Source organism: Bombina bombina, chromosome 8, assembly GCF_027579735.1.
Source record: "Bombina bombina isolate aBomBom1 chromosome 8, aBomBom1.pri, whole genome shotgun sequence".
Lineage (NCBI taxonomy): Eukaryota > Metazoa > Chordata > Amphibia > Anura > Bombinatoridae > Bombina > Bombina bombina.
The window spans coordinates 20867842-20893264 of record NC_069506.1 but is presented as its reverse complement, the minus strand read 5'-3'; the positions used below and the strand labels follow the sequence as shown (position 1 = coordinate 20893264).

Here is a 25423-nt window from a genome sequence, read left to right as displayed (position 1 = left end):
TACACCCATGGAATGCCCCTGTTCAGGCCACTAGCAGAGGTAGGGAAACTCATTTTACAATAAGGAAAAACATAATTTATGTAAGAACTTACCTGATAAATTCATTTCTTTCATATTAGCAAGAGTCCATGAGCTAGTGACGTATGGGATATACATTCCTACCAGGAGGGGCAAAGTTTCCCAAACCTCAAAATGCCTACAAATACACCCCTCACCACACCCACAAATCAGTTTAACGAATAGCCAAGAAGTGGGGTGATAAGAAAAAAGTGCGAAAGCATAAAAAATAAGGAATTGGAATAATTGTGCTTTATACAAAAAAATCATAACCACCACAAAAAGGGTGGGCCTCATGGACTCTTGCTAATATGAAAGAAATGAATTTATCAGGTAAGTTCTTACATAAATTATGTTTTCTTTCATGTAATTAGCAAGAGTCCATGAGCTAGTGACGTATGGGATAATGACTACCCAAGATGTGGATCTTTCCACGCAAGAGTCACTAGAGAGGGAGGGATAAAATAAAGACAGCCAATTCCGCTGAAAAATAATCCACACCCAAAATAAAGTTTAAATTTTATAATGAAAAAAACTGAAATTATAAGCAGAAGATTCAAACTGAAACAGCTGCCTGAAGTACTTTTCTACCAAAAACAGCTTCAGAAGAAGAAAACACATCAAAATGGTAGAATTTAGTAAAAGTATGCAAAGAAGACCAAGTTGCTGCTTTGCAAATCTGATCAACCGAAGCTTCATTCCTAAACGCCCAGGAAGTAGAAACTGACCTAGTAGAATGAGCTGTAATCCTTTGAGGCGGAGTTTTACCCGACTCGACATAAGCATGATGAATTAAAGATTTCAACCAAGATGCCAAAGAAATGGCAGAGGCCTTCTGACCTTTCCTAGAACCGGAAAAGATAACAAATAGACTAGAAGTCTTTCGGAAATTCTTAGTAGCTTCAACATAATATTTCAAAGCTCTAACTACATCCAAAGAATGCAATGATTTCTCCTTAGAATTCTTAGGATTAGGACATAATGAAGGAACCACAATTTCTCTACTAATGTTGTTGGAATTCACAACCTTAGGTAAAAATTCAAAAGAAGTTTGCAACACCGCCTTATCCTGGTGAAAAATCAGAAAAGGAGACTCACAAGAAAGAGCAGATAATTCAGAAATTCTTCTGGCAGAAGAGATGGCCAAAAGGAACAAAACTTTCCAAGAAAGTAATTTAATGTCCAACGAATGCATAGGTTCAAACGGAGGAGCTTGAAGAGCCCCCAGAACCAAATTCAAACTCCAAGGAGGAGAAATTGACTTAATGACAGGTTTTATACGAACCAAAGCTTGTACAAAACAATGAATATCAGGAAGATTAGCAATCTTTCTGTGAAAAAGAACAGAAAGAGCAGGGATTTGTCCTTTCAAGGAACTTGCAGACAAACCTTTCTCCAAACCATCCTGAAGAAACTGTAAAATTCTCGGAATTCTAAAAGAATGCCAGGAAAAATGATGAGAAAGACACCAAGAAATATAAGTCTTCCAGACTCTATAATATATCTCCCTAGATACAGATTTACGAGCCTGTAACATAGTATTAATCACAGAGTCAGAGAAACCTCTTTGACTAAGAATCAAGCGTTCAATCTCCATACCTTTAAATTTAAGGATTTGAGATCCTGATGGAAAAAAGGACCTTGCGACAGAAGGTCTGGTCTTAACGGAAGAGTCCACGGTTGGCAAGAGGCCATCCGGACAAGATCCGCATACCAAAACCTGTGAGGCCATGCTGGAGCTACCAGCAGAACAAACGAGCATTCCTTCAGAATCTTGGAGATCACTCTTGGAAGAAGAACTAGAGGCGGAAAGATATAAGCAGGATGATACTTCCAAAGAAGTGACAATGCATCCACTGCTTCCGCTTGAGGATCCCTGGATCTGGACAGATACCTGGGAAGTTTCTTGTTTAGATGAGAGGCCATCAGATCTATTTCTGGAAGTCCCCACATTTGAACAATCTGAAGAAATACCTCTGGGTGAAGAGACCATTCGCCCGGATGCAACGTTTGGCGACTGAGATAATCCGCTTCCCAATTGTCTATACCTGGGATATGAACCGCAGAAACTAGACAGGAGCTGGATTCCGCCCAAACCAGAATTCGAGATACTTCTTTCATAGCCAGAGGACTGTGAGTCCCTCCTTGATGATTGATGTATGCCACAGTTGTGACATTGTCTGTCTGAAAACAAATGAACGATTCTCTCTTTAGAAGAGGCCAAGACTGAAGAGCTCTGAAAATTGCACGGAGTTCTAAAATATTGATCGGTAATCTCACCTCCTGAGATTCCCAAACCCCTTGTGCCATCAGAGACCCCCACACAGCTCTCCAACCTGTAAGACTTGCATCTGTTGAGATTACAGTCCAGGTCGGAAGAACAAAAGAAGCCCCCTGAACTAAACGATGGTGATCTGTCCACCACATCAGAGAGTGTTGTACAATCGGTTTTAAAGATATTAATTGAGATATCTTTGTGTAATCCCTGCACCACTGGTTCAGCATACAGAGCTGAAGAGGTTGCATGTGAAAACGAGCAAAGGGGATCACGTCCGATGCAGCAGTCATAAGACCTAGAATTTCCATGCATAAGGCTACCGAAGGGAATGATTGTGACTGAAGGTTTCGACAAGCTGATATCAATTTTAGACGTCTCTTGTCTGTCAAAGATAGAGTCATGGACACTGAATCTATCTGGAAACCCAAAAAGGTTACCCTTGTCTGAGGAATCAATGAACTTTTTAGTAAATTGATCCTCCAACCATGATCTTGAAGAAACAACACAAGTCGATTCGTATGAGATTCTGCTAAATGTGAAGACTGAGCAAGTACCAAGATATCGTCCAAATAAGGAAATACCACAATACCCTGTTCTCTGATTACAGACAGAAGGGCACCGAGAACCTTTGTAAAAATTCTTGGAGCTGTTGCTAGGCCAAACGGCAGAGCCACAAACTGGTAATGCTTGTCTAGGAACGAGAATCTCAGAAACTGATAGTGATCTGGATGAATCGGAATATGCAGATATGCATCCTGTAAATCTATTGTAGACATATAATGCCATTGCTGAACAAAAGGCAGGATAGTCCTTACAGTTACCATTTTGAATGTTGGTATCCTCACATAACGATTCAATATTTTTAGATCCAGAACTGGTCTGAAGGAATTCTCCTTCTTTGGTACAATGAAGAGATTTGAATAAAACCCCAGCCCCTGTTCCAGAACTGGAACTGGCATAATTACTCCAGCCAACTCTAGATCTGAAACACATTTCAGAAATGCTTGAGCCTTCGCTGGATTTACTGGGACACGGGAAAGAAAAAATCTCTTTGCAGGAGGCCTTATCTTGAAGCCAATTCTGTACCCTTCTGAAACAATGTTCTGAATCCAAAGATTGTGAACGGAATTGATCCAAATTTCTTTGAAAAAACGTAATCTGCCCCCTACCAGCTGAGCTGGAATGAGGGCCGCACCTTCATGTGGACTTAGGAGCTGGCTTTGATTTTCTAAAAGGCTTGGATTTATTCCAGACTGGAGATGGTTTCCAAACTGATACCGCTCCTGAGGATGAAGGATCAGGCTTTTGTTCCTTGTTGTGACGAAAGGAACGAAAACGATTATTAGACCTAAATTTACCTTTAGATTTTTTATCCTGTGGTAAAAAAGTTCCTTTCCCTCCAGTAACAGTTGAGATAATAGAATCCAACTGAGAACCAAATAATTTATTACCCTGGAAAGAAAGGGAAAGCAGAGTAGACTTAGAAGACATATCAGCATTCCAAGTTTTAAGCCATAAAGCTCTTCTAGCTAAAATAGCTAGAGACATATACCTGACATCAACTCTAATGATATCAAAGATGGCATCACAAATAAAGTTATTAGCATGTTGAAGAAGAATAATAATGCTATGAGAATTATGATCTGTTACTTGTTGCGCTAAAGCTTCCAACCAAAAAGTTGAAGCTGCAGCAACATCCGCCAAAGATATAGCAGGTCTAAGAAGATTACCTGAACACAAGTAAGCTTTTCTTAGAAAGGATTCAATTTTCCTATCTAAAGGATCCTTAAAGGAAGTACCATCTGCCGTAGGAATGGTAGTACGCTTAGCAAGAGTAGAGACAGCCCCATCAACCTTAGGGATTTTGTCCCAAAATTCTAATCTGTCATATGGCACAGGATATAATTGCTTAAAACGTTTAGAAGGAGTAAATGAATTACCCAAATTATTCCATTCCCTGGAAATTACTTCAGAAATAGCACCAGGAACAGGAAAAACTTCTGGAATAACTACAGGAGACTTAAAAACCTTATCTAAACGTTTAGATTTAGTATCAAGAGGACCAGAATCCTCAATTTCTAATGCAATTAGGACTTCTTTAAGTAAAGAACGAATAAATACCATTTTAAATAAATATGAAGATTTATCAGCATCAACCTCTGAGACAGAATCCTCTGAACCAGAAGAACCATTATCAGAATCAGAATGATGATGTTCATTTAAAAATTCATCCGAAAAATGAGAAGTTTTAAAAGACTTTTTACGTTTACTAGAAGGAGGAATAACAGACATAGCCTTCTTAATGGATTTAGAAACAAAATCTCTTATGTTATCAGGAACACTCTGAGTATTAGATGTTGATGGAACAGCAACAGGTAATGTAACTTTACTAAAGGAAATATTATCTGCATTAACAAGTTTGTCATGACATTCAATACAAACAACAGCTGGAGGAACAGCTACCAAAAGTTTACAGCAGATACACTTAGCTTTGGTAGCTCCAGCACCAGGCAGCGATTTTCCAGAAGTATCTTCTGACTCAGCTTCAACGTGGGACATCTTGCAATATGTAATAGAAAAAACAACATATAAAGCAAAATTGATCAAATTCCTTAAATGACAGTTTCAGGAATGGGAAAAAATGCCAGTGAACAAGCTTCTAGCAACCAGAAGCAATAAATAATGAGACTTAAATAATGTGGAGCCAAAAAAGACGCCCACATTATTTGGCGCCTAAATGCTTTTGGCGCCAAAAATGACGCCACATCCGGAACGCCGACATTTGTGGCGCAAAAGAACGTCAAAAATGACGCAACTTCCGGCGACACGTATGACGCCGGAAACAGAAAAAAAATTTTGCGCCAAAAAAGTCCGCGCCAAGAATGACGCAATAAAATGAAGCATTTTCAGCCCCCGCGAGCTTAACAGCCCACAGGGAAAAGTCAAATTTTAAGGTAAGAAAAAAATTGTTTTATTCAAATGCATTATCCCAAATATGAAACTGACTGTCTGAAAATAAGGAATGTTGAACATCCTGAGTCAAGGCAAATAAATGTTTGAATACATATATTTAGAACTTTATAAAAAAGTGCCCAACCATAGCTTAGAGTGTCACAGAAAATAATACTTACTTACCCCAGGACACTCATCTACATGTTGTAGAAAGCCAAACCAGTACTGAAACGAAAATCAGCAGAGGTAATGGTATATATATAAGAGTATATCGTCGATCTGAAAAGGGAGGTAAGAGATGAATCTCTACGACCGATAACAGAGAACCTATGAAATAGACCCCGTAGAAGGAGATCATTGAATTCAAATAGGCAATACTCTCCTCACATCCCTCTGACATTCACTGCACGCTGAGAGGAAAACCGGGCTCCAACCTGCTGCGGAGCGCATATCAACGTAGAATCTAGCACAAACTTACTTCACCACCTCCATAGGAGGCAAAGTTTGTAAAACTGATTTGTGGGTGTGGTGAGGGGTGTATTTATAGGCATTTTGAGGTTTGTGAAACTTTGCCCCTCCTGGTAGGAATGTATATCCCATACGTCACTAGCTCATGGACTCTTGCTAATTACATGAAAGAAATACGCATTTTAATTTCGTATTATAATTACGAGTTTCACTGCGGTTTTTACACGTGCAGTGTAGTTATATCATGATTTCTATTGTGTATCTTAAAGTGGTTATTCCTGCACAATTTCAATACAAATTTATTTTTATTTTTTTAAATACGATTTTGTCAGAAGTATTTCATTATGATTTGATGAGGTTTTTTCCCATCTATCATGATTCAGATAGAGCACATCATTTTAACAAATGCCCTATTTACTTCTAGTATCAAATTTACTCTATTCTTTTGGTATTCTTTGTTGAAGAGCATACCTATGTAGATTCAGGAGCCTCCACATCTAAGGCAACAATATTTGTAACATTGCTATACATTATTATAAACACTGATGCCATCAAATGCTCAACTATGTACAACATTGTTGAAAACATTGTAATAAACACTACTGCAATGTAGTGCTCAGGACACAAGTATGGGCCTACCTAGGTGTGCTTTTAAACAAAGAATAGCAAAAGAATGAAGTCAAATGTAATAATAGAAGTAAATTGGATAGTTATTTAAAATGAAATCCTCTATCTGATTCATGAGAGTTTAAGTTTGACTTTATCATCCATTTAATAACTTTATAGTGTAGGGCTAAAGCAGGGGTGGGCAACTATCTGCCTTCCAGATGTTATGGACATCTCCCATGATGCTTTGCCAGCATTATGGCTGAAAGAGCATTATGGGAGATGTAGTCCATAACATATGGAGGGCCGATAATTGCCCACCCCTAGGCTAAAGGGTGTCTTAATGACATCACTTGTTACTGTCATAACATAAAAACTATTTTTTATCAGTTATGAATTCTCAGATGTCTTATAAGGTTTGTTTGCCGAGTAAAACATTTCCCACATTTCGTACATGAAAATATTCTTTCTCCTTTATGAAGTTTCTGGTGTTCTATAAGGTTTGTTTGCCGAGTAAAACATTTCCCACATTCTGTACAAAAATATGATTTCTCTTCTTTATGAATGTTCTGATGTCTAGAAAGGTCAGATTGTTGGGTAAAACATTTCCCACATACAGAACATAAAAATCGTTTCTCCCCAGTATGAATGTTTTGGTGTCTTTTAAGGATGGCTTTCTGGCTAAAACTTTTTCCACAAATAGAACAAGAGAACGGTTTTTCTCCAGTATGAATATTCTGATGTCTATTAAGGTCTGATTTCTGGACAAAACACTTACCACATTCAGAACATGAAAACGGTCGCTCTCCTTTATGTTTTCTCTGATGTATAATAAGTTGTGATTTACGGCTAAAACATGTCCCACATTCAGAACATGAAAATGGTTTATCTCCCGTATGAATGGGCCAGTGTCTAGTTAGACCTAATTTCTGGGCAAAACATTTCCCACATGCGGAACAAGAAAACGTCTTTTCTCTTGTGTTACCAGTTGAACGTTGGTTTGCTATGTGGCTAAACAATTTCCCATAAAAACGATGTTCTAATGGTTTATTTCTACTGTCAGTTGTCTGATGGGTAACAATTTCTGGGCTTTTGTCAAGAAAGTTGCATTTTTCATCATATTTTTTCGTTTTCAAGTGAATGATTTGTTTGTTGTGTTCTTGTAGAGCACAATCATTGTAACACTTCTTTACAGAATCTTTTTGGTGGACATCCGATATGTTGTTGATTTCTTGGCTTGGCTTGTTGATACAAGGGACTGCATTCTGATGTTTTCCAGAGATATTCCAGCATGCAGATAATTCTGTTGGAATAAAATACAGCTAGAATTAGAACATTCATCAGTTTGAATACATTCTCTTTCTGATCAATTTCAAATCAATACATCCAATAAAGATGTGACTTTATCAAACTGTGCTCACATTTTTTATTTCGATACAGAACTCATTTTTTAGTAGTCATCTAACTAAGGGCCCAATGATCTAAAGCTATCTGATCTGGTGAGATTATCAAAGCAGTCTAGTTAGTATTGCAAGGTCCCTAAAAAGAATTTTGGGAACACAAATGTTGGCTTAAGAGGTTTATATACCTATATAGGGTTATGGATGTGAGTGACAGGCACCTACATTACAGTATAACGCTCAAAGACGGCCCTAAAGATTTCGTGTTATTTCTCTCCATGCTGAATTTTTAATAATCAAGCCTAAGTCTTCAGTCACAAAGATCATTAACCCCTCCCTGTCAGCAAGACCCACACTTATACAGTCCTAGAAGTGCTAGAGACGGCCGTCGTACAGGGTAAGTGGCCGTAATTAAAGGGTTAATGAGATATCAAACTCTAAAATGTTCTATCCTGAATATGAAAAGGTACTATTTAACCATTTGTGTTCCTTGGTATGTTTATAAAAAGCTCCCAAATATCTTGTCTCTTTCTGATGATAGAATAATCTGCTGGTGAAAGGGGAGGGGTCTTACACTCATGCAACAAGAAGAGGTTTTAGGCTTGGTACTTTTGTATGACCCCTATAAAAGGGATGAATCTTTATTGGGTAAGAGCAATATAAATGGCTTACTCACTCTCTCACAAATCACACGGCTACATAGAGCTTTGTGGTTTGCATTCTGCAGGTTAATGTACAAATCGCTCAGATGTTCTATAAGTACCAACCTGTGCTAATATTGTTATAGGTTTTTTGCTCTGTGGTTTTTTGGTGACTTCTAACATATGAATCTTCTGTCTGTTTAAAACTGGATGGAACGTTACCTGTAGAAATAAAGCAGATGGTGTTAGCATTGATCTAAGCTGACAAAACTACAAGAAATAACGGCAAAAACATAATTTATACTTATCTGATAAATTATTTTTTTTCCTGGCATGAAGAGTCCACGAATCCATTCAATTACTAGTGGGAATTCAACTCTTGGCCACCAGGTGGAGGCAAACAACCCAACAAAGCCTTAAGTATCCTCCCATTACCCACAACCCCCAGTCATTCAGCCGTGGAATTATGGAAAGAGAAGAAGACACAAAGGGTACCTGAAAGGTTGCTTGAGGTTTAGAAAAATTACAAAAAGCCGTCTGAAAAATAAGGGCAGGTCGTGGACTCTCCATGCCAGGAAAGAAAATAATTTATCAGTATAAATTATGTTTTCTTTCCAATGGCATGGAGAGTCAACAAATCCATTCAATTACTAGTGGGAACCAATACCAAAGCTAGAGTCCACAGAATGGAAGGGAGGGATACACAAGACAGGCAAACCTAAACAGAAGGCACCACCACTTGAAGAACTTTCCTCCCAAAAGAAGCCCCAGCTGAGGCAAAAGTATCAAATTTGGAAAATTTGGAAAAAGTATGCAATGATGACCAAGTGGCCGCCTTGCAAAACTGTTCCACAGAAGCATCATTTAAAGGCCCAAGAGGAAGCGACAGCCCTAGTGGAGTAAGCCGTAACTTTCTCTGGAGGCTGCTGTCCAGCTGTCTCATAAGTCGAATAACACTTCTCAACCAGTAGAATGGATTAGAAGTGACCTTCTGACCCCTCTGTTAACCTGAAAAGACAACAAAAAGAGCAGAAAACTGACGAAAATGCTTCGTAGCCTGTAAATAGAATCTTAAAGCACGCACAACATCCAGATTGTGCAATAACCGCTTAGGATTAGGACAAAATCAAGGAACAACAATTTCTTGGTTAATATTGCGTTCCGAGACCACCTTAGGTAGAAAACTTAATTTAGTACGGAGAACCGCCTTATCCACATGAAGAATAAGATAAGGAGAATCACACTGTAGAGCCAAAAGCTCTGAAACTCTATGGGCAGGAGAAATTGCCAGCAGAAACAAAACCTTTCAGGACAATAACTTGATATCAAAAGAATGCATAGGCTCAAATGGAGCCTGCTGCAGAACTTTAAGAACCAGATTAAGACTCCAAAGAGGAGCAATCGACCTAAACACAGGCCTGATTCTAACCAAAGCCTGGACAAAAGATTGAACATCTGGCAAAGTTGCCAGGCGCTTCTGCAGAAGAATCGACAGAGCCGAAAATCTGACCCTTTAGGGTACTGACTGATAAACCCTTCTCCAGGCTCTCCTGAAGGAAGGACAGAATACAGGGAATTCTCACCTGACTCCAAGAAAACCCCTAGATCCACACCAGTGAAGGTATCTACGCCATACCTTATAAATCATGCAAGTAACAGGCTTACCAGCCTGAATCATAGTCTCAATAACCTTCACAGAAAAACCTTGTCTGGACAAGACTAAGCGTTCAATCTCCAATCAGTCAGCTTCAGAGAGACTAAGTTCGGATGGAGGAAGGGACCCTGAAGTAAAGGATCCTTCCTCAGAGGCAAATTCAACGGGGGAAATGACGACATCCTCACTAGGTCCACAAACCAAGTTCTGGGAGGCCACGCTGGAGCTATTAGGATCACCAAAGCCTGCTCCTATTTGAAACGAGCTATCACCCGAGGAAGGAATAGACGAGATCCCATGGCACTGCCAGGGCATCAACCAGAGCTGCTTGAGGATCTCTTGATCTTGCTCCGTATTTTGGAAGCTTGGCGATTTAGACTACATGCCATCAGATCCAGCTCCGGGACTCCCTGCTAGAGGGTTAACATCGGGAAAACTTCCGGATGGAGAGCCCATTCGACTGGATGAAACATCTGCCTGCTCAGATAATCCGCTCTCCAGTTGTCCACCCCTGGGATATTAATGGCAGAGAGATGGCAATTGTGAGACTCTGCCCACTGAAGAATGCGAATCCCCTCTTTCACAGCTAACATGCTCTGAGTTCCTCCTTGGTGGTTGATATACACCACCGAAGAGATGTTATCCAATTGAAACCTGATAAACAGGACAAAACTCAGTTGAGGCAATACTGATAGAGCATAGAGAATTGCTCTCAATACTATACTAGGATATTTATAGGGAGGGCAGACTCCTCCTGAATCCAAAGTCCCTGAGCTCTTAGGCTGGCATCCATGGTCACAATGTCCCAAGAAGGTCTCAAAAAACAAGTGCCCTGAGACAAATGGTCCTGGGAGATCCATCAAGACAGAGACATCCTTGTCTGAGAGTCTAAAACTATCCTCTGAGAGATATACGAGTGGTCTCCATTCCATTGATTGAGAATACATAACTGTAGAGGTCTCAGATGGAAGCGAGCAAACGGAATAATGTCCATGGATTCCACCATAAGGCCAATTATTTCCATACATACAGCTACTGATGGACGAACAGAGGACTGAAGAGAACGACAGGCCTCCAGAAGCTTGACATTTCTGACCTTGGTCAAAAAAATCTTCATAGATACTGAGTCTAATATAATCCCCAGAAAACATACTTGTCACCAAGGAACGTTTCCCTATATTCACCCATAGAAATGTTCTTAGATTTCCTATTCCTTTTACCAGAACTAGGTAAAGCACTTAGGGCTGCAAAAACTACAGAAGTCAACTGTGCAGCAAAATTCTTTAGGCAAACAAACACTCTCAGAGACTGACTGAGAGGAACTGCAGGGCACTGCATGTGAATCTGTCAAAGACTGGGACATGTTAGCAGAAGGCTAAGAGAACCCCTGAACAGTATTATCTTGAGAAAAAGAAGGTCCAGATAAGGAATCCTTATCCTTAGATAATAAAACCTTATTAAAAGGGACATTGAACCCATATTTTTTCTTTAATGATTCCGATACAGCATGCAATTTTAATCAACTTTCTAATTTACGCCTATTATTAACTTTTCATCGTTCTCTTTCTATCTTTATTGAAAAAGCAGGAAAGTGATGCATAGGAGTCGGCCATTATTGGTTGAGAACCTATGTTATGCTTTCTTATTGGTGAGTAAATGTAATCCTCCAATAAGCAAGCGCTATCCATGGTGCTGAACCTAAAATGGGCTGGCTGCTAAGATTTACATTCATGATTTTCAAATAAAGATAACAAGAGAATTAAGACAAATTGATAATAGGAGTAAATTAGAAAGTTGCTTAAAATTGCATGATTTGGGTTCAGTATCCCTTTAAGGCAAGGGGAACAAAATTGCTCAGGAGGTATAACCTGGGCAACAGCACAATAAAGACATTTAACAAATGACAGAGAAAGCTTGGAATCGGCTTACATAGTAAATAAAATAGCCTTTTATTTCCCTTATACTCTATTTTCAATATAGAAAATTAGAATAGAATTCTAAGCATAGATAAATAATTATTGAAAACCTGCAGCTCTACAAAGCAGCCATGCTGGAGAGGCTGAACTGCTGCCCAATAAATCCCCAACCTTTAAAAGGGATATTCAGTCCCATAAGGATCCACCTTCTTCTCTAAGTATCCTTTTTTGCTCTCTTTTTTTTTTTTTTTTTAAACAAGGAACTCCTAAGTGCTGCATCGTTCTCACCTAGAAGGTAAAAGCACTTACCTGTGCTGCATCGTTCTCACCTAGAAGGTAAAATCACTTACCTGTGCTGCATCCTTCTCACCTAGAAGGTAAAATACTTACCTGTGCTGCATCCTTCTCACCTAGAAGGTAAAATACTTACCTGTGCTGCATCCTTCTCACCTAGAAGGTAAAAGCACTTACCTGTGCTGCATCCTTCTCACCTAGAAGGTAAAAGCACTTACCTGTGCTGCATCCTTCTCACCTAGAAGGTAAAAGCACTTACCTGTGCTGCATCCTTCTCACCTAGAAGGTAAAATACTTACCTGTGCTGCATCCTTCTCACCTAGAAGGTAAAAGCACTTACCTGTGCTGCATCCTTCTCACCTAGAAGGTAAAAGCACTTACCTGTGCTGCATCCTTCTCACCTAGAAGGTAAAAGCACTTACCTGTGCTGCATCCTTCTCACCTAGAAGGTAAAAGCACTTACCTGTGCTGCATCCTTCTCACCTAGAAGGTAAAAGCACTTACCTGTGCTGCATCCTTCTCACCTAGAAGGTAAAAGCACTTACCTGTGCTGCATCCTTCTCACCTAGAAGGTAAAATACTTACCTGTGCTGCATCCTTCTCACCTAGAAGGTAAAATATTTACCTGTGCTGCATCCTTCTCACCTAGAAGGTAAAAGCACTTACCTGTGCTGCATCCTTCTCACCTAGAAGGTAAAAGCACTTACCTGTGCTGCATCCGTCTCACCTAGAAGGTAAAAGCACTTACCTGTGCTGCATCCTTCTCACCTAGAAGGTAAAAGCACTTACCTGTGCTGCATCCTTCTCACCTAGAAGGTAAAATACTTACCTGTGCTGCATCCTTCTCACCTAGAAGGTAAAATACTTACCTGTGCTGCATCCTTCTCACCTAGAAGGTAAAATACTTACCTGTGCTGCATCCTTCTCACCTAGAAGGTAAAAGCACTTACCTGTGCTGCATCCTTCTCACCTAGAAGGTAAAAGCACTTACCTGTGCTGCATCCTTCTCACCTAGAAGGTAAAATACTTACCTGTGCTGCATCCTTCTCACCTAGAAGGTAAAATACTTACCTGTGCTGCATCCTTCTCACCTAGAAGGTAAAATACTTACCTGTGCTGCATCCTTCTCACCTAGAAGGTAAAAGCACTTACCTGTGCTGCATCCTTCTCACCTAGAAGGTAAAATACTTACCTGTGCTGCATCCTTCTCACCTAGAAGGTAAAATACTTACCTGTGCTGCATCCTTCTCACCTAGAAGGTAAAAGCACTTACCTGTGCTGCATCCTTCTCACCTAGAAGGTAAAAGCACTTACCTGTGCTGCATCCTTCTCACCTAGAAGGTAAAAGCACTTACCTGTGCTGCATCCTTCTCACCTAGAAGGTAAAAGCACTTACCTGTGCTGCATCCTTCTCACCTAGAAGGTAAAAGCACTTACCTGTGCTGCATCCTTCTCACCTAGAAGGTAAAATACTTACCTGTGCTGCATCCTTCTCACCTAGAAGGTAAAAGCACTTACCTGTGCTGCATCCTTCTCACCTAGAAGGTAAAATACTAACCTGTGCTGCATCCTTCTCACCTAGAAGGTAAAATACTTACCTGTGCTGCATCCTTCTCACCTAGAAGGTAAAAGCACTTACCTGTGCTGCATCCTTCTCACCTAGAAGGTAAAAGCACTTACCTGTGCTGCATCCTTCTCACCTAGAAGGTAAAAGCACTTACCTGTGCTGCATCCTTCTCACCTAGAAGGTAAAAGCACTTACCTGTGCTGCATCTTTCTCACCTAGAAGGTAAAATACTTACCTGTGCTGCATCCTTCTCACCTAGAAGGTAAAATACTTACCTGTGCTGCATCCTTCTCACCTAGAAGGTAAAAGCACTTACCTGTGCTGCATCCTTCTCACCTAGAAGGTAAAATACTTACCTGTGCTGCATCCTTCTCACCTAGAAGGTAAAATACTTACCTGTGCTGCATCCTTCTCACCTAGAAGGTAAAAGCACTTACCTGTGCTGCATCCTTCTCACCTAGAAGGTAAAAGCACTTACCTGTGCTGCATCTTTCTCACCTAGAAGGTAAAATCACTTACCTGTGCTGCATCGTTCTCACCTAGAAGGTAAAAGCACTTACCTGTGCTGCATCGTTCTCACCTAGAAGGTAAAATACTTACCTGTGCTGCATCCTTCTCACCTAGAAGGTAAAAGCACTTACCTGTGCTGCATCCTTCTCACCTAGGGGTCGATCCGATATAAAGCGTCGCCCGCAAAAGCCGGCGACGCCAATATTTGCGCGGATTTGGTATCACATATACGGCGTAACCTAGAAGTTACGCGCGTATATTTCTGCCGTCGCCCGTAGTTTTTTGGGCCATAGGCAGGTATACCAAACCCGCGCAGTTTGGTATCCAATATGCAGCGTAAGGACTTACGTGGCGAAAATGGAGAAAACTTACTCCATTTTCACCTCGCCACAAAAAGCAGCCGTAAGAAGCCTTACGCTGACTATTGGAGCCCCGTAACTCCCTAAACTAACTAGAAAATAAACCTAACACCTAACGCATGCGCAATGTCTATCTCCCTGTCAACCGCGATCTGCTAAAATAAACCTAACACCTAACGCATGCGCAATGTCTATCTACCTGTCAACCGCGATCCCCCCCCCCCCCCGAAATCCCTAATAAAGTTATTACCCCCTAAACCGCCGCTCCCGGACCCCGCCGCCATCTACATAAACTAACCCCCTACTGTGAGCCTCTAAAACCGCCGCCATCTACCTTATCTATCCCCTAATCTGACCCCTTACACCGCCGCCACCTATATAAAAATGATTAACCCCTAATGTAAGCCCCTTACACCGCCGCCATCTCTATTAAAATGATTAACCCCTAATTTAATCTACCTACCCCGCCGCCAGCTATATTATCTATATTAACCCTAAGTATATTATAGTTAATATAGGTATTACATTATATATATTAACTATATTAACCCTAATTATATTAGGGTTAATATAGTTAATATAGTTACTATAGTATTTATATTAACTATATTAACTCTATCTAACCCTAACTAAATTTATATTAAATTAATCTAATTCATTTATAAACTAAAATGTTCCTATTTAAATCTAAATACTCACCTATAAAATAAACCCTAAGATAGCTACAATATAATTAATAATTACATTGTAGCTATGTTAGGGTTAATATTTATTTTACAGGTAAATTGTTAATTATTTTAACTAGGTATAATAGATATTAAATAGTTATTAACTATTTAATATCTACCTAGTTAAAATAATTACCCAATTACCTGTAAAATAAATCCTAACCTAAGTTACAAATACACCTACACTATCAATAAATTTAATAAACTACTAACATCTATCTAAAAATACAATTAAATTAACTAAACTAAATTACAAAAAAAAACAAACACTAAATTACAAAAAATAAAAAAAAGATTACAAGATATTTAAGCTAATTACACCTATTCTAAGCCCCCTAATAAAATAATAAACCCCCAAAATAAAAAAAATTCCCTGCCCTATTCTAAATTCAACAAATTTCAAAGCTCTTTACCTTACCAGCCCTTAAAAGGGCCTTTTGTGGGGCATGCCCCAAAGAATTCAGCTCTTTTGCATACAAGAAATACAATACCCCCCCCCCATTACAACCCACCACCCACATACCCCTATTCTAAACCCACCCAAACCCCCCTTAAAAAAGCCTAACACTACCCCCCTGAAGATCTCCCTACCTTGTCTTCACCACACCGGGCCGAACTCCTGATCCGATCCGGGCGATGTCTTCCTCCAAGCGGCAAAGAAGAATTCTTCCTCCGGCGACGTCTTCCTCCAAGCGGCAGCAAAGTCTTCATTCTTCCGGCGGCATCTTCAATCTTCTTTCTTCGCTCCGCCGCCGCGGAGCATCCATCCCGGCCGACTGCTGAACTTGGAATGATGTACCTTTAAATGACGTCATCCAAGATGGCGTCCGCCGAATTCCGATTGGCTGATAGGATTCTATCAGCCAATCGGAATTAAGTTAAAAAAATCTGATTGGCTGATTGAATCAGCCAATCAGATTCAAGTTCAATCCGATTGGCTGATCCAATCAGCCAATCAGATTGAGCTCGCATTCTATTGGCTGATCGGAACAGCCAATAGAATGCGAGCTCAATCTGATTGGCTGATTGGATCAGCCAATCGGATTGAACTTGAATCTGATTGGCTGATTCAATCAGCCAATCAGATTTTTTTAACTTAATTCCGATTGGCTGATAGAATCCTATCAGCCAATCGGAATTCGGCGGACGCCATCTTGGATGACGTCATTTAAAGGTACATCATTCCAAGTTCAGCAGTCGGCCGGGATGGATGCTCCGCGGTGGCGGAGCGAAGAAAGAAGATTGAAGATGCCGTCGGAAGAATGAAAACTTTGCTGCCGCTTGGAGGAAGACGTCGCCGGAGGAAGAATTCTTCTTTGCCGCTTGGAGGAAGACATCGCCCGGATCGGATCAGGAGTTCGGCCCGGTGTGGTGAAGACAAGGTAGGGAGATCTTCAGGGGGGTAGTGTTAGGCTTTTTTAAGGGGGGTTTGGGTGGGTTTAGAATAGGGGTATGTGGGTGGTGGGTTGTAATGGGGGGGGGGGGATTGTATTTCTTGTATGCAAAAGAGCTGAATTCTTTGGGGCATGCCCCACAAAAGGCCCTTTTAAGGGCTGGTAAGGTAAAGAGCTTTGAAATTTGTTGAATTTAGAATAGGGCAGGGAATTTTTTTTATTTTGGGGGTTTATTATTTTATTAGGGGGCTTAGAATAGGTGTAATTAGCTTAAATATCTTGTAATCTTTTTTTTATTTTTTGTAATTTAGTGTTTGTTTTTTTTTGTAATTTAGTTTAGTTAATTTAATTGTATTTTTAGATAGATGTTAGTAGTTTATTAAATTTATTGATAGTGTAGGTGTATTTGTAACTTAGGTTAGGATTTATTTTACAGGTAATTGGGTAATTATTTTAACTAGGTAGATATTAAATAGTTAATAACTATTTAATATCTATTATACCTAGTTAAAATAATTAACAATTTACCTGTAAAATAAATATTAACCCTAACATAGCTACAATGTAATTATTAATTATATTGTAGCTATCTTAGGGTTTATTTTATAGGTAAGTATTTAGATTTAAATAGGAACATTTTAGTTTATAAATGAATTAGATTAATTTAATATAAATTTAGTTAGGGTTAGATAGAGTTAATATAGTTAATATAAATACTATAGTAACTATATTAACTATATTAACCCTAATATAATTAGGGTTAATATAGTTAATATATATAATGTAATACCTATATTAACTATAATATACTTAGGGTTAATATAGATAATATAGCTGGCGGCGGGGTAGGTAGATTAAATTAGGGGTTAATCATTTTAATAGAGATGGCGGCGGTGTTAGGGGCTCACTTTAGGGGGTTATAGATATAATATAGCTGGCGGCGGGGTACGGGAGCGGCGGTTTAGGGGTTAATAATTTTATTAGGTTGCGGCGGGGTAAAGGAGCGGCGGTTTAGGGGTTAATAGCTTTTTTATTGTTAGGCTAGTGAGGGGGGATAGCGGATAGAGGGTTAGACAGTGCGGGCTATGTTAGGGAGGCGTGTTAGACAGTGCGGGCTATGTTAGGGAGGCGTGTTAGACAGTGCGGGTGTTTTAAACTTTAGTCAGGTTTTATAGGCGCCGGCAGATTCTAACGTGGCGCAAGTCACTGGCGACGCCAGAAATTTGTACTTACGCAGATTTCTGGACATCGCTGGTTTGTCAGACTTACGGCACGTTAGCATCTGACGGCGACCTATATGGGATGGCTCGAGTTGCGAGCTGAAACTGCGGGCGACGCCGGTTCCCTCGCTTGCGCCGCAAACTGCGATCGATATTGGATCGCGCCCCTAGAAGGTAAAAGCACTTACCTGTGCTGCATCCTTCTCACCTAGAAGGTAAAAGCACTTACCTGTGCTGCATCCTTCTCACCTAGAAGGTAAAAGCACTTACCTGTGCTGCATCCTTCTCACCTAGAAGGTAAAAGCACTTACCTGTGATGCATCCTTCTCACCTAGAAGGTAAAATACTTACCTGTGCTGCATCCTTCTCACCTAGAAGGTAAAATACTTACGTGTGCTGCATCCTTCTCACCTAGAAGGTAAAAGCACTTACCTGTGCTGCATCCTTCTCTCCTAGAAGGTAAAATACTTACCTGTGCTGCATCCTTCTCACCTAGAAGGTAAAATACTTACCTGTGCTGCATCCTTCTCACCTAGAAGGTAAAAGCACTTACCTGTGCTGCATCCTTCTCACCTAGAAGGTAAAATACTTACCTGTGCTGCATCCTTCTCACCTAGAAGGTAAAAGCACTTACCTGTGCTGCATCCTTCTCACCTAGAAGGTAAAATACTTACCTGTGCTGCATCCTTCTCACCTAGAAGTTAAAAGCACTTACCTGTGCTGCATCCTTCTCACCTAGAAGGTAAAAGCACTTACCTGTGCTGCATCCTTCTCACCTAGAAGGTAAAATACTTACCTGTGCTGCATCCTTCTCACCTAGAAGGTAAAATACTTACCTGTGCTGCATCCTTCTCACCTAGAAGGTAAAAGCACTTACCTGTGCTGCATCCTTCTCACCTAGAAGGTAAAATACTTACCTGTGCTGCATCCTTCTCACCTAGAAGGTAAAATACTTACCTGTGCTGCATCCTTCTCACCTAGAAGGTAAAATACTTACCTGTGCTGCATCCTTCTCACCTAGAAGGTAAAATACTTACCTGTGCTGCATCCTTCTCACCTAGAAGTTAAAAGCACTTACCTGTGCTGCATCCTTCTCACCTAGAAGGTAAAATACTTACCTGTGCTGCATCCTTCTCACCTAGAAGGTAAAATACTTACCTGTGCTGCATCCTTCTCACCTAGAAGGTAAAAGCACTTACCTGTGCTGCATCCTTCTCACCTAGAAGTTAAAAGCACTTACCTGTGCTGCATCCTTCTCACCTAGAAGGTAAAAGCACTTACCTGTGCTGCATCCTTCTCACCTAGAAGTTAAAAGCACTTACCTGTGCTGCATCCTTCTCACCTAGAAGGTAAAAGCACTTACCTGTGCTGCATCCTTCTCACCTAGAAGTTAAAAGCACTTACCTGTGCTGCATCCTTCTCACCTAGAAGGTAAAAGCACTTACCTGTGGATCCGCATTTTGGGCAGGTACAGCAAACAGGTGTGACAGAATCCTCACTGCCATAGACCTGTAGATAAAGAAAAAACAGAGTAACCAACCCTGGTTTTCTATATAGGGGTAGCAAAAATGTTGGAAGCTAAACAAAGACCACCTCGCCGTCTTCCAACTGCTAAAAGCCACAATTACTCTTACTAAAGAGAATTACAACCCCTATCCTTGCTTGCAGGGAAAAGTACCCATTAAAGGATTATCAACTTGATTTCTTCAGACACCTTCTTCGCACATCACCTACAATGTTACACAGGCAAAGAATGACTGGGGATGGTGGGTAATGGGAGGATACTTAAGGCTTTGCTGGGTTGTTCTTTGCCTCCACCGGACGGCCAGGAGTTGAATTCCCACTAGTAATTGAATGGATTTGCGGACTCTCCATGCCATTGGAAAGACAGCAAGATTTCAATTCTCTCCCAAGCTTTTTCCAGAAATGTGTGTGGTGAAAAATTCAGGTTCCCAGCAATCCAGAATTGATGACGTTCTCTTCTAATACATTATAAAAATACGTCACCTGCGCTCCTGTTTCCTGGGATCCTCACAATGTTAAGCGACTGCTGATACTCGTTCATGACGTCCTTGTAAAGTTCCTTGTGTCCCTCTATATACTCCCACTCCTCCATAGAGAAGTACACTGCAACATCACCACACTTTATAGGGACCTGAAACACAGGTATTGATCAGTGGTGACACAAAGACTCATTCTGTTAGTGAGCAAGCAAGGATAACGTTACTGAGACCGTACAGAGACTCATTCTGTTAGCAAGGATAGCAAGCAAGGATAACGTTACTGAGACCGTACAGAGACTCATTCTTTTAGTGAGCAAGGATAACGTTACTGAGACCGTACAGAGACTCATTCTGTTAGCAAGGATAGCAAGCAAGGATAACGTTACTGAGACCGTACAGAGACTCATTCTTTTAGTGAGCAAGGATAACGTTACTGAGACCGTACAGAGACTCATTCTGTTAGCAAGGATAGCAAGCAAGGATAACGTTACTGAGACCGTACAGAGACTCATTCTTTTAGTGAGCAAGGATAACGTTACTGAGACCGTACAGAGACTCATTCTGTTAGCAAGGATAGCAAGCAAGGATAACGTTACTGAGACCGTACAGAGACTCATTCTGTTAGCAAGGATAGCAAGCAAGGATAACGTTACTGAGACCGTACAGAGACTCATTCTGTTAGTGAGCAAGCAAGGATAACGTTACTGAGACCGTACAGAGACTCATTCTGTTAGTGAGCAAGCAAGGATAACGTTACTGAGACCGTACAGAGACTCATTCTGTTAGTGAGCAAGCAAGGATAACGTTACTGAGACCGTACAGAGACTCATTCTGTTAGTGAGCAAGCAAGGATAACGTTACTGAGACCGTACAGAGACTCATTCTGTTAGTGAGCAAGCAAGGATAACGTTACTGAGACCGTACAGAGACTCATTCTGTTAGTGAGCAAGCAAGGATAACGTTACTGAGACCGTACAGAGACTCATTCTGTTAGCAAGGATAGCAAGCAAGGATAACGTTACTGAGACCATACAGAGACTCATTCTGTTAGCAAGGATAGCAAGCAAGGATAACGTTACTGAGACCGTACAGAGACTCATTCTGTTAGTGAGCAAGGATAACATTACTGAGACCATACAGAGACTCATTCTGTTAGCAAGGATAGCAAGCAAGGATAATGTTACTGAGACCGTACAGAGACTCATTCTGTTAGTGAGCAAGCAAGGATAACGTTACTGAGACCGTACAGAGACTCATTCTGTTAGTGAGCAAGCAAGGATAACGTTACTGAGACCGTACAGAGACTCATTCTGTTAGTGAGCAAGCAAGGATAACGTTACTGAGACCGTACAGAGACTCATTCTGTTAGTGAGCAAGCAAGGATAATGTTACTGAGACCGTACAGAGACTCATTCTGTTAGTGAGCAAGCAAGGATAACGTTACTGAGACCGTACAGAGACTCATTCTGTTAGCAAGGATAGCAAGCAAGGATAACGTTATTGAGACCGTACAGAGACTCATTCTTTTAGTGAGCAAGGATAACGTTACTGAGACCGTACAGAGACTCATTCTGTTAGCAAGGATAGCAAGCAAGGATAACGTTACTGAGACCGTACAGAGACTCATTCTGTTAGTGAGCAAGCAAGGATAACGTTACTGAGACCGTACAGAGACTCATTCTGTTAGTGAGCAAGCAAGGATAACTTTACTGAGACCGTACAGAGACTCATTCTGTTAGTGAGCAAGCAAGGATAACTTTACTGAGACCGTACAGAGACTCATTCTGTTAGTGAGCAAGCAAGGATAACGTTACTGAGACCGTACAGAGACTCATTCTGTTAGTGAGCAAGCAAGGATAACGTTACTGAGACCGTACAGAGACTCATTCTGTTAGTGAGCAAGCAAGGATAACGTTACTGAGACCGTACAGAGACTCATTCTGTTAGTGAGCAAGCAAGGATAACGTTACTGAGACCGTACAGAGACTCATTCTGTTAGTGAGCAAGCAAGGATAACGTTACTGAGACCGTACAGAGACTCATTCTGTTAGTGAGCAAGCAAGGATAACGTTACTGAGACCGTACAGAGACTCATTCTGTTAGTGAGCAAGCAAGGATAACGTTACTGAGACCGTACAGAGACTCATTCTGTTAGTGAGCAAGGATAACGTTACTGAGACCGTACAGAGACTCATTCTGTTAGTGAGCAAGCAAGGATAACGTTACTGAGACCGTACAGAGACTCATTCTGTTAGTGAGCAAGCAAGGATAACGTTACTGAGACCATACAGAGACTCATTCTGTTAGCAAGGATAGCAAGCAAGGATAACGTTACTGAGACCATACAGAGACTCATTCTGTTAGCAAGGATAGCAAGCAAGGATAACGTTACTGAGACCGTACAGAGACTCATTCTGTTAGTGAGCAAGGATAACATTACTGAGACCATACAGAGACTCATTCTGTTAGCAAGGATAGCAAGCAAGGATAATGTTACTGAGACCGTACAGAGACTCATTCTGTTAGTGAGCAAGCAAGGATAACGTTACTGAGACCGTACAGAGACTCATTCTGTTAGTGAGCAAGCAAGGATAACGTTACTGAGACCGTACAGAGACTCATTCTGTTAGTGAGCAAGCAAGGATAATGTTATTGAGACCGTACAGAGACTAATTCTGTTAGTGAGCAAGCAAGGATAACGTTACTGAGACCGTACAGAGACTCATTCTGTTAGCAAGGATAGCAAGCAAGGATAACGTTACTGAGACCGTACAGAGACTCATTCTTTTAGTGAGCAAGGATAACGTTACTGAGACCGTACAGAGACTCATTCTGTTAGCAAGGATAGCAAGCAAGGATAACGTTACTGAGACCGTACAGAGACTCATTCTGTTAGTGAGCAAGGATAACATTACTGAGACCATACAGAGACTCATTCTGTTAGCAAGGATAGCAAGCAAGGATAACGTTACTGAGACCGTACAGAGACTCATTCTGTTAGTGAGCAAGCAAGGATAACGTTACTGAGACCGTACAGAGACTCATTCTGTTAGTGAGCAAGCAAGGATAACTTTACTGAGACCGTACAGAGACTCATTCTGTTAGTGAGCAAGCAAGGATAACTTTACTGAGACCGTACAGAGACTCATTCTGTTAGTGAGCAAGCAAGGATAACGTTACTGAGACCGTACAGAGACTCATTCTGTTAGTGAGCAAGCAAGGATAACGTTACTGAGACCGTACAGAGACTCATTCTGTTAGTGAGCAAGCAAGGATAACGTTACTGAGACCGTACAGAGACTCAGAGATAGTAACAGGAAGAAGCTATAACTCAGTAAAGGGAAGGGGGAGTCATTGTCTAGCAGTGCTCACCTCTCCAGTCAGCTGATGAATGCTGCTATGGGGTGAGTTCTTCTTCACAATGGTGTATTCCTACAGAATCAGAAGAGATCACACGTTATCATGCTAAAATGTATCACATGTAAATTAAATGGACATTAAATTCAAAATGATCTCCACATAAAATAGCACTTTGCAACATACTTTCATTATTTATTTTGCATACTTTTTCCCTCACTTCACCCCAAACCCTCCGACATTATACACAGTGCTTGCTTGATCAGTGCAAAAGCTAGTGTATAACTGGCCGCAGTACAGGAATTAAAGGGTATGCTACTGTACTGCAAAACAATGTCAATGACAACTTAAAATGCTTTAAAACATTTATTATATGAGCTGATCATCTTTTGCAATGCAGTGATGTACTGTGCATAGAGAAAACATGGCTTCATTGTCCCTTTAAAATGCAACTTTTCATAACATTTTATTTATCAGCTGTTCCTTATGATTTTACATTCTTTGCCAGTATGAACCGCTGGGGCAGATTTCTACAGTTTTTACAGAGAACCAAGCATGGCTGTTAAATATGTTGGTGAGGACAGAAGCACTGGAATGTCACCAATCAGCAAGCGCTACCCAGGGTGTTGAACTAAAAATGGGCCGGCTCCTAAGCTTACATTCCTGCTTTTTCAAATAAAGATACCAAGAGAATGAAGAAAATTTGATAATAGGAGTAAATTAGAAAGTTGCTTAAAATTGCTGCTCTATCAATCATGAAAGAAAAATTGGGTTTTATATCCCTTTAAGCTTGAACTAGCTAAAAATAAAAGTGAACAAAATTGGGCTAAAAAGTTGAATCTGAATAAGAATGAAAATAATTTACAAAATAGGTTTAATCCATATACTCAAATAAATGCATAAAATATATAACATAATATTACAAAATAGATTTAATCCATATACTCAAATAAATGCATAAAATATATAACATAATATTACAAAATAGATTTAATCCATATACTCAAATAAATGCATAAAATATGTAACATAATATTACAAAATAGATTTAATCCATATACTCAAATAAATGCATAAAATATGTAACATAATATTACAAAATATCAAAATAAAACCATATATAAAACTTGATCGCACATAAAAATATTTTGTAGCCTTTGATGTCAAAGAATTCCAAATGGCTTTTTAATTAATTTGTCCAAATCCATATTGGTTCGCGGGGATCTTCTTTTATATATGGTTTTACTTTGATATTTTTTAATATTATGTTACATATTTTATGTTTTTATGCATTTATTTGAGTACAGGTGGCCCTCGTTTTACAACGGTTCAATTTACACCGTTTCAGAATAACAACCTTTTTCCCAAGTCATGTGACTGCTATTGAAAAGCATTGAGAAGCAGTGCATTTATTAAAATAGCCAGTAGGTGGCGCTGTCTGCTTGCGTTTCCGCAAAGCCAAGCAAGCTGAAATTAATCAGTTTAACCAGACCTGAGCTATCAAGCAGATTTCAAAGGAACAAGATCTTCCTGTCTATACATCAGTCCAGATTGGAATACATAGAAAGAACTGTTTGCAGGAAAATGCAAGTGAAGTCTGTGTTGTGTGATTATTTTATTAGGTTTATAATGCTGTTTAGCAAATGTTTTTGTTAATTTAACTTAGCTTAATTATATATTCTGTGTTGTGTGATAATTTTATTAGGTTTATAATGCTGTTTAGCATTTAAAGTCTTCATTTCAAAGCTTTAAAAATAATGTATTAGGTGTTACTTATGACAATTTTGAGAGGGGCCTGGAACCTAACTCTCTCACTTCCCATTGACTTACATTATAAACTGGGTTTCAATTTACAACGGTTTCGATTTACAACCATTCCTTCTGGAACCTAACCCCGGCGTAAACTGAGGGCTACCTGTATATGGATTAAATCTATTTTGTATATTATTTTCAGACTTATTCAGATTTTGAACTTTGTTCGTTTATTTTAGCTAGTTAAACTTTTATACGGAGAGAAGA

At 40.0% G+C, this 25423-nt stretch overlaps 2 protein-coding genes across 2 annotated transcripts in view; one reads left to right on the top strand and one right to left on the bottom strand.

Moving 5' to 3' along the window:
* LOC128638774 (uncharacterized) overlaps positions 1-25423 on the top strand; it is a 142252-nt gene that overhangs the window by 58180 nt on the left and 58649 nt on the right. The window contains exon 7 of the mRNA XM_053690911.1: positions 20305-20724. Within this exon, the coding sequence (XP_053546886.1) occupies positions 20305-20724 (420 nt within the window). The remainder of the gene's footprint in view (positions 1-20304; positions 20725-25423) is intronic.
* Positions 5870-25423, bottom strand: part of LOC128638301 (zinc finger protein OZF-like) — a 43877-nt gene continuing 24323 nt past the window's right edge. The window contains exons 4-7 of the mRNA XM_053690181.1: positions 23420-23479; positions 20052-20199; positions 8529-8624; positions 5870-7664 (exon numbers count right to left, since the gene is read on the bottom strand). Coding sequence (XP_053546156.1) covers positions 6748-7664; positions 8529-8624; positions 20052-20199; positions 23420-23479 — 1221 coding nt within the window. The 3' untranslated portion in view covers positions 5870-6747. The remainder of the gene's footprint in view (positions 7665-8528; positions 8625-20051; positions 20200-23419; positions 23480-25423) is intronic.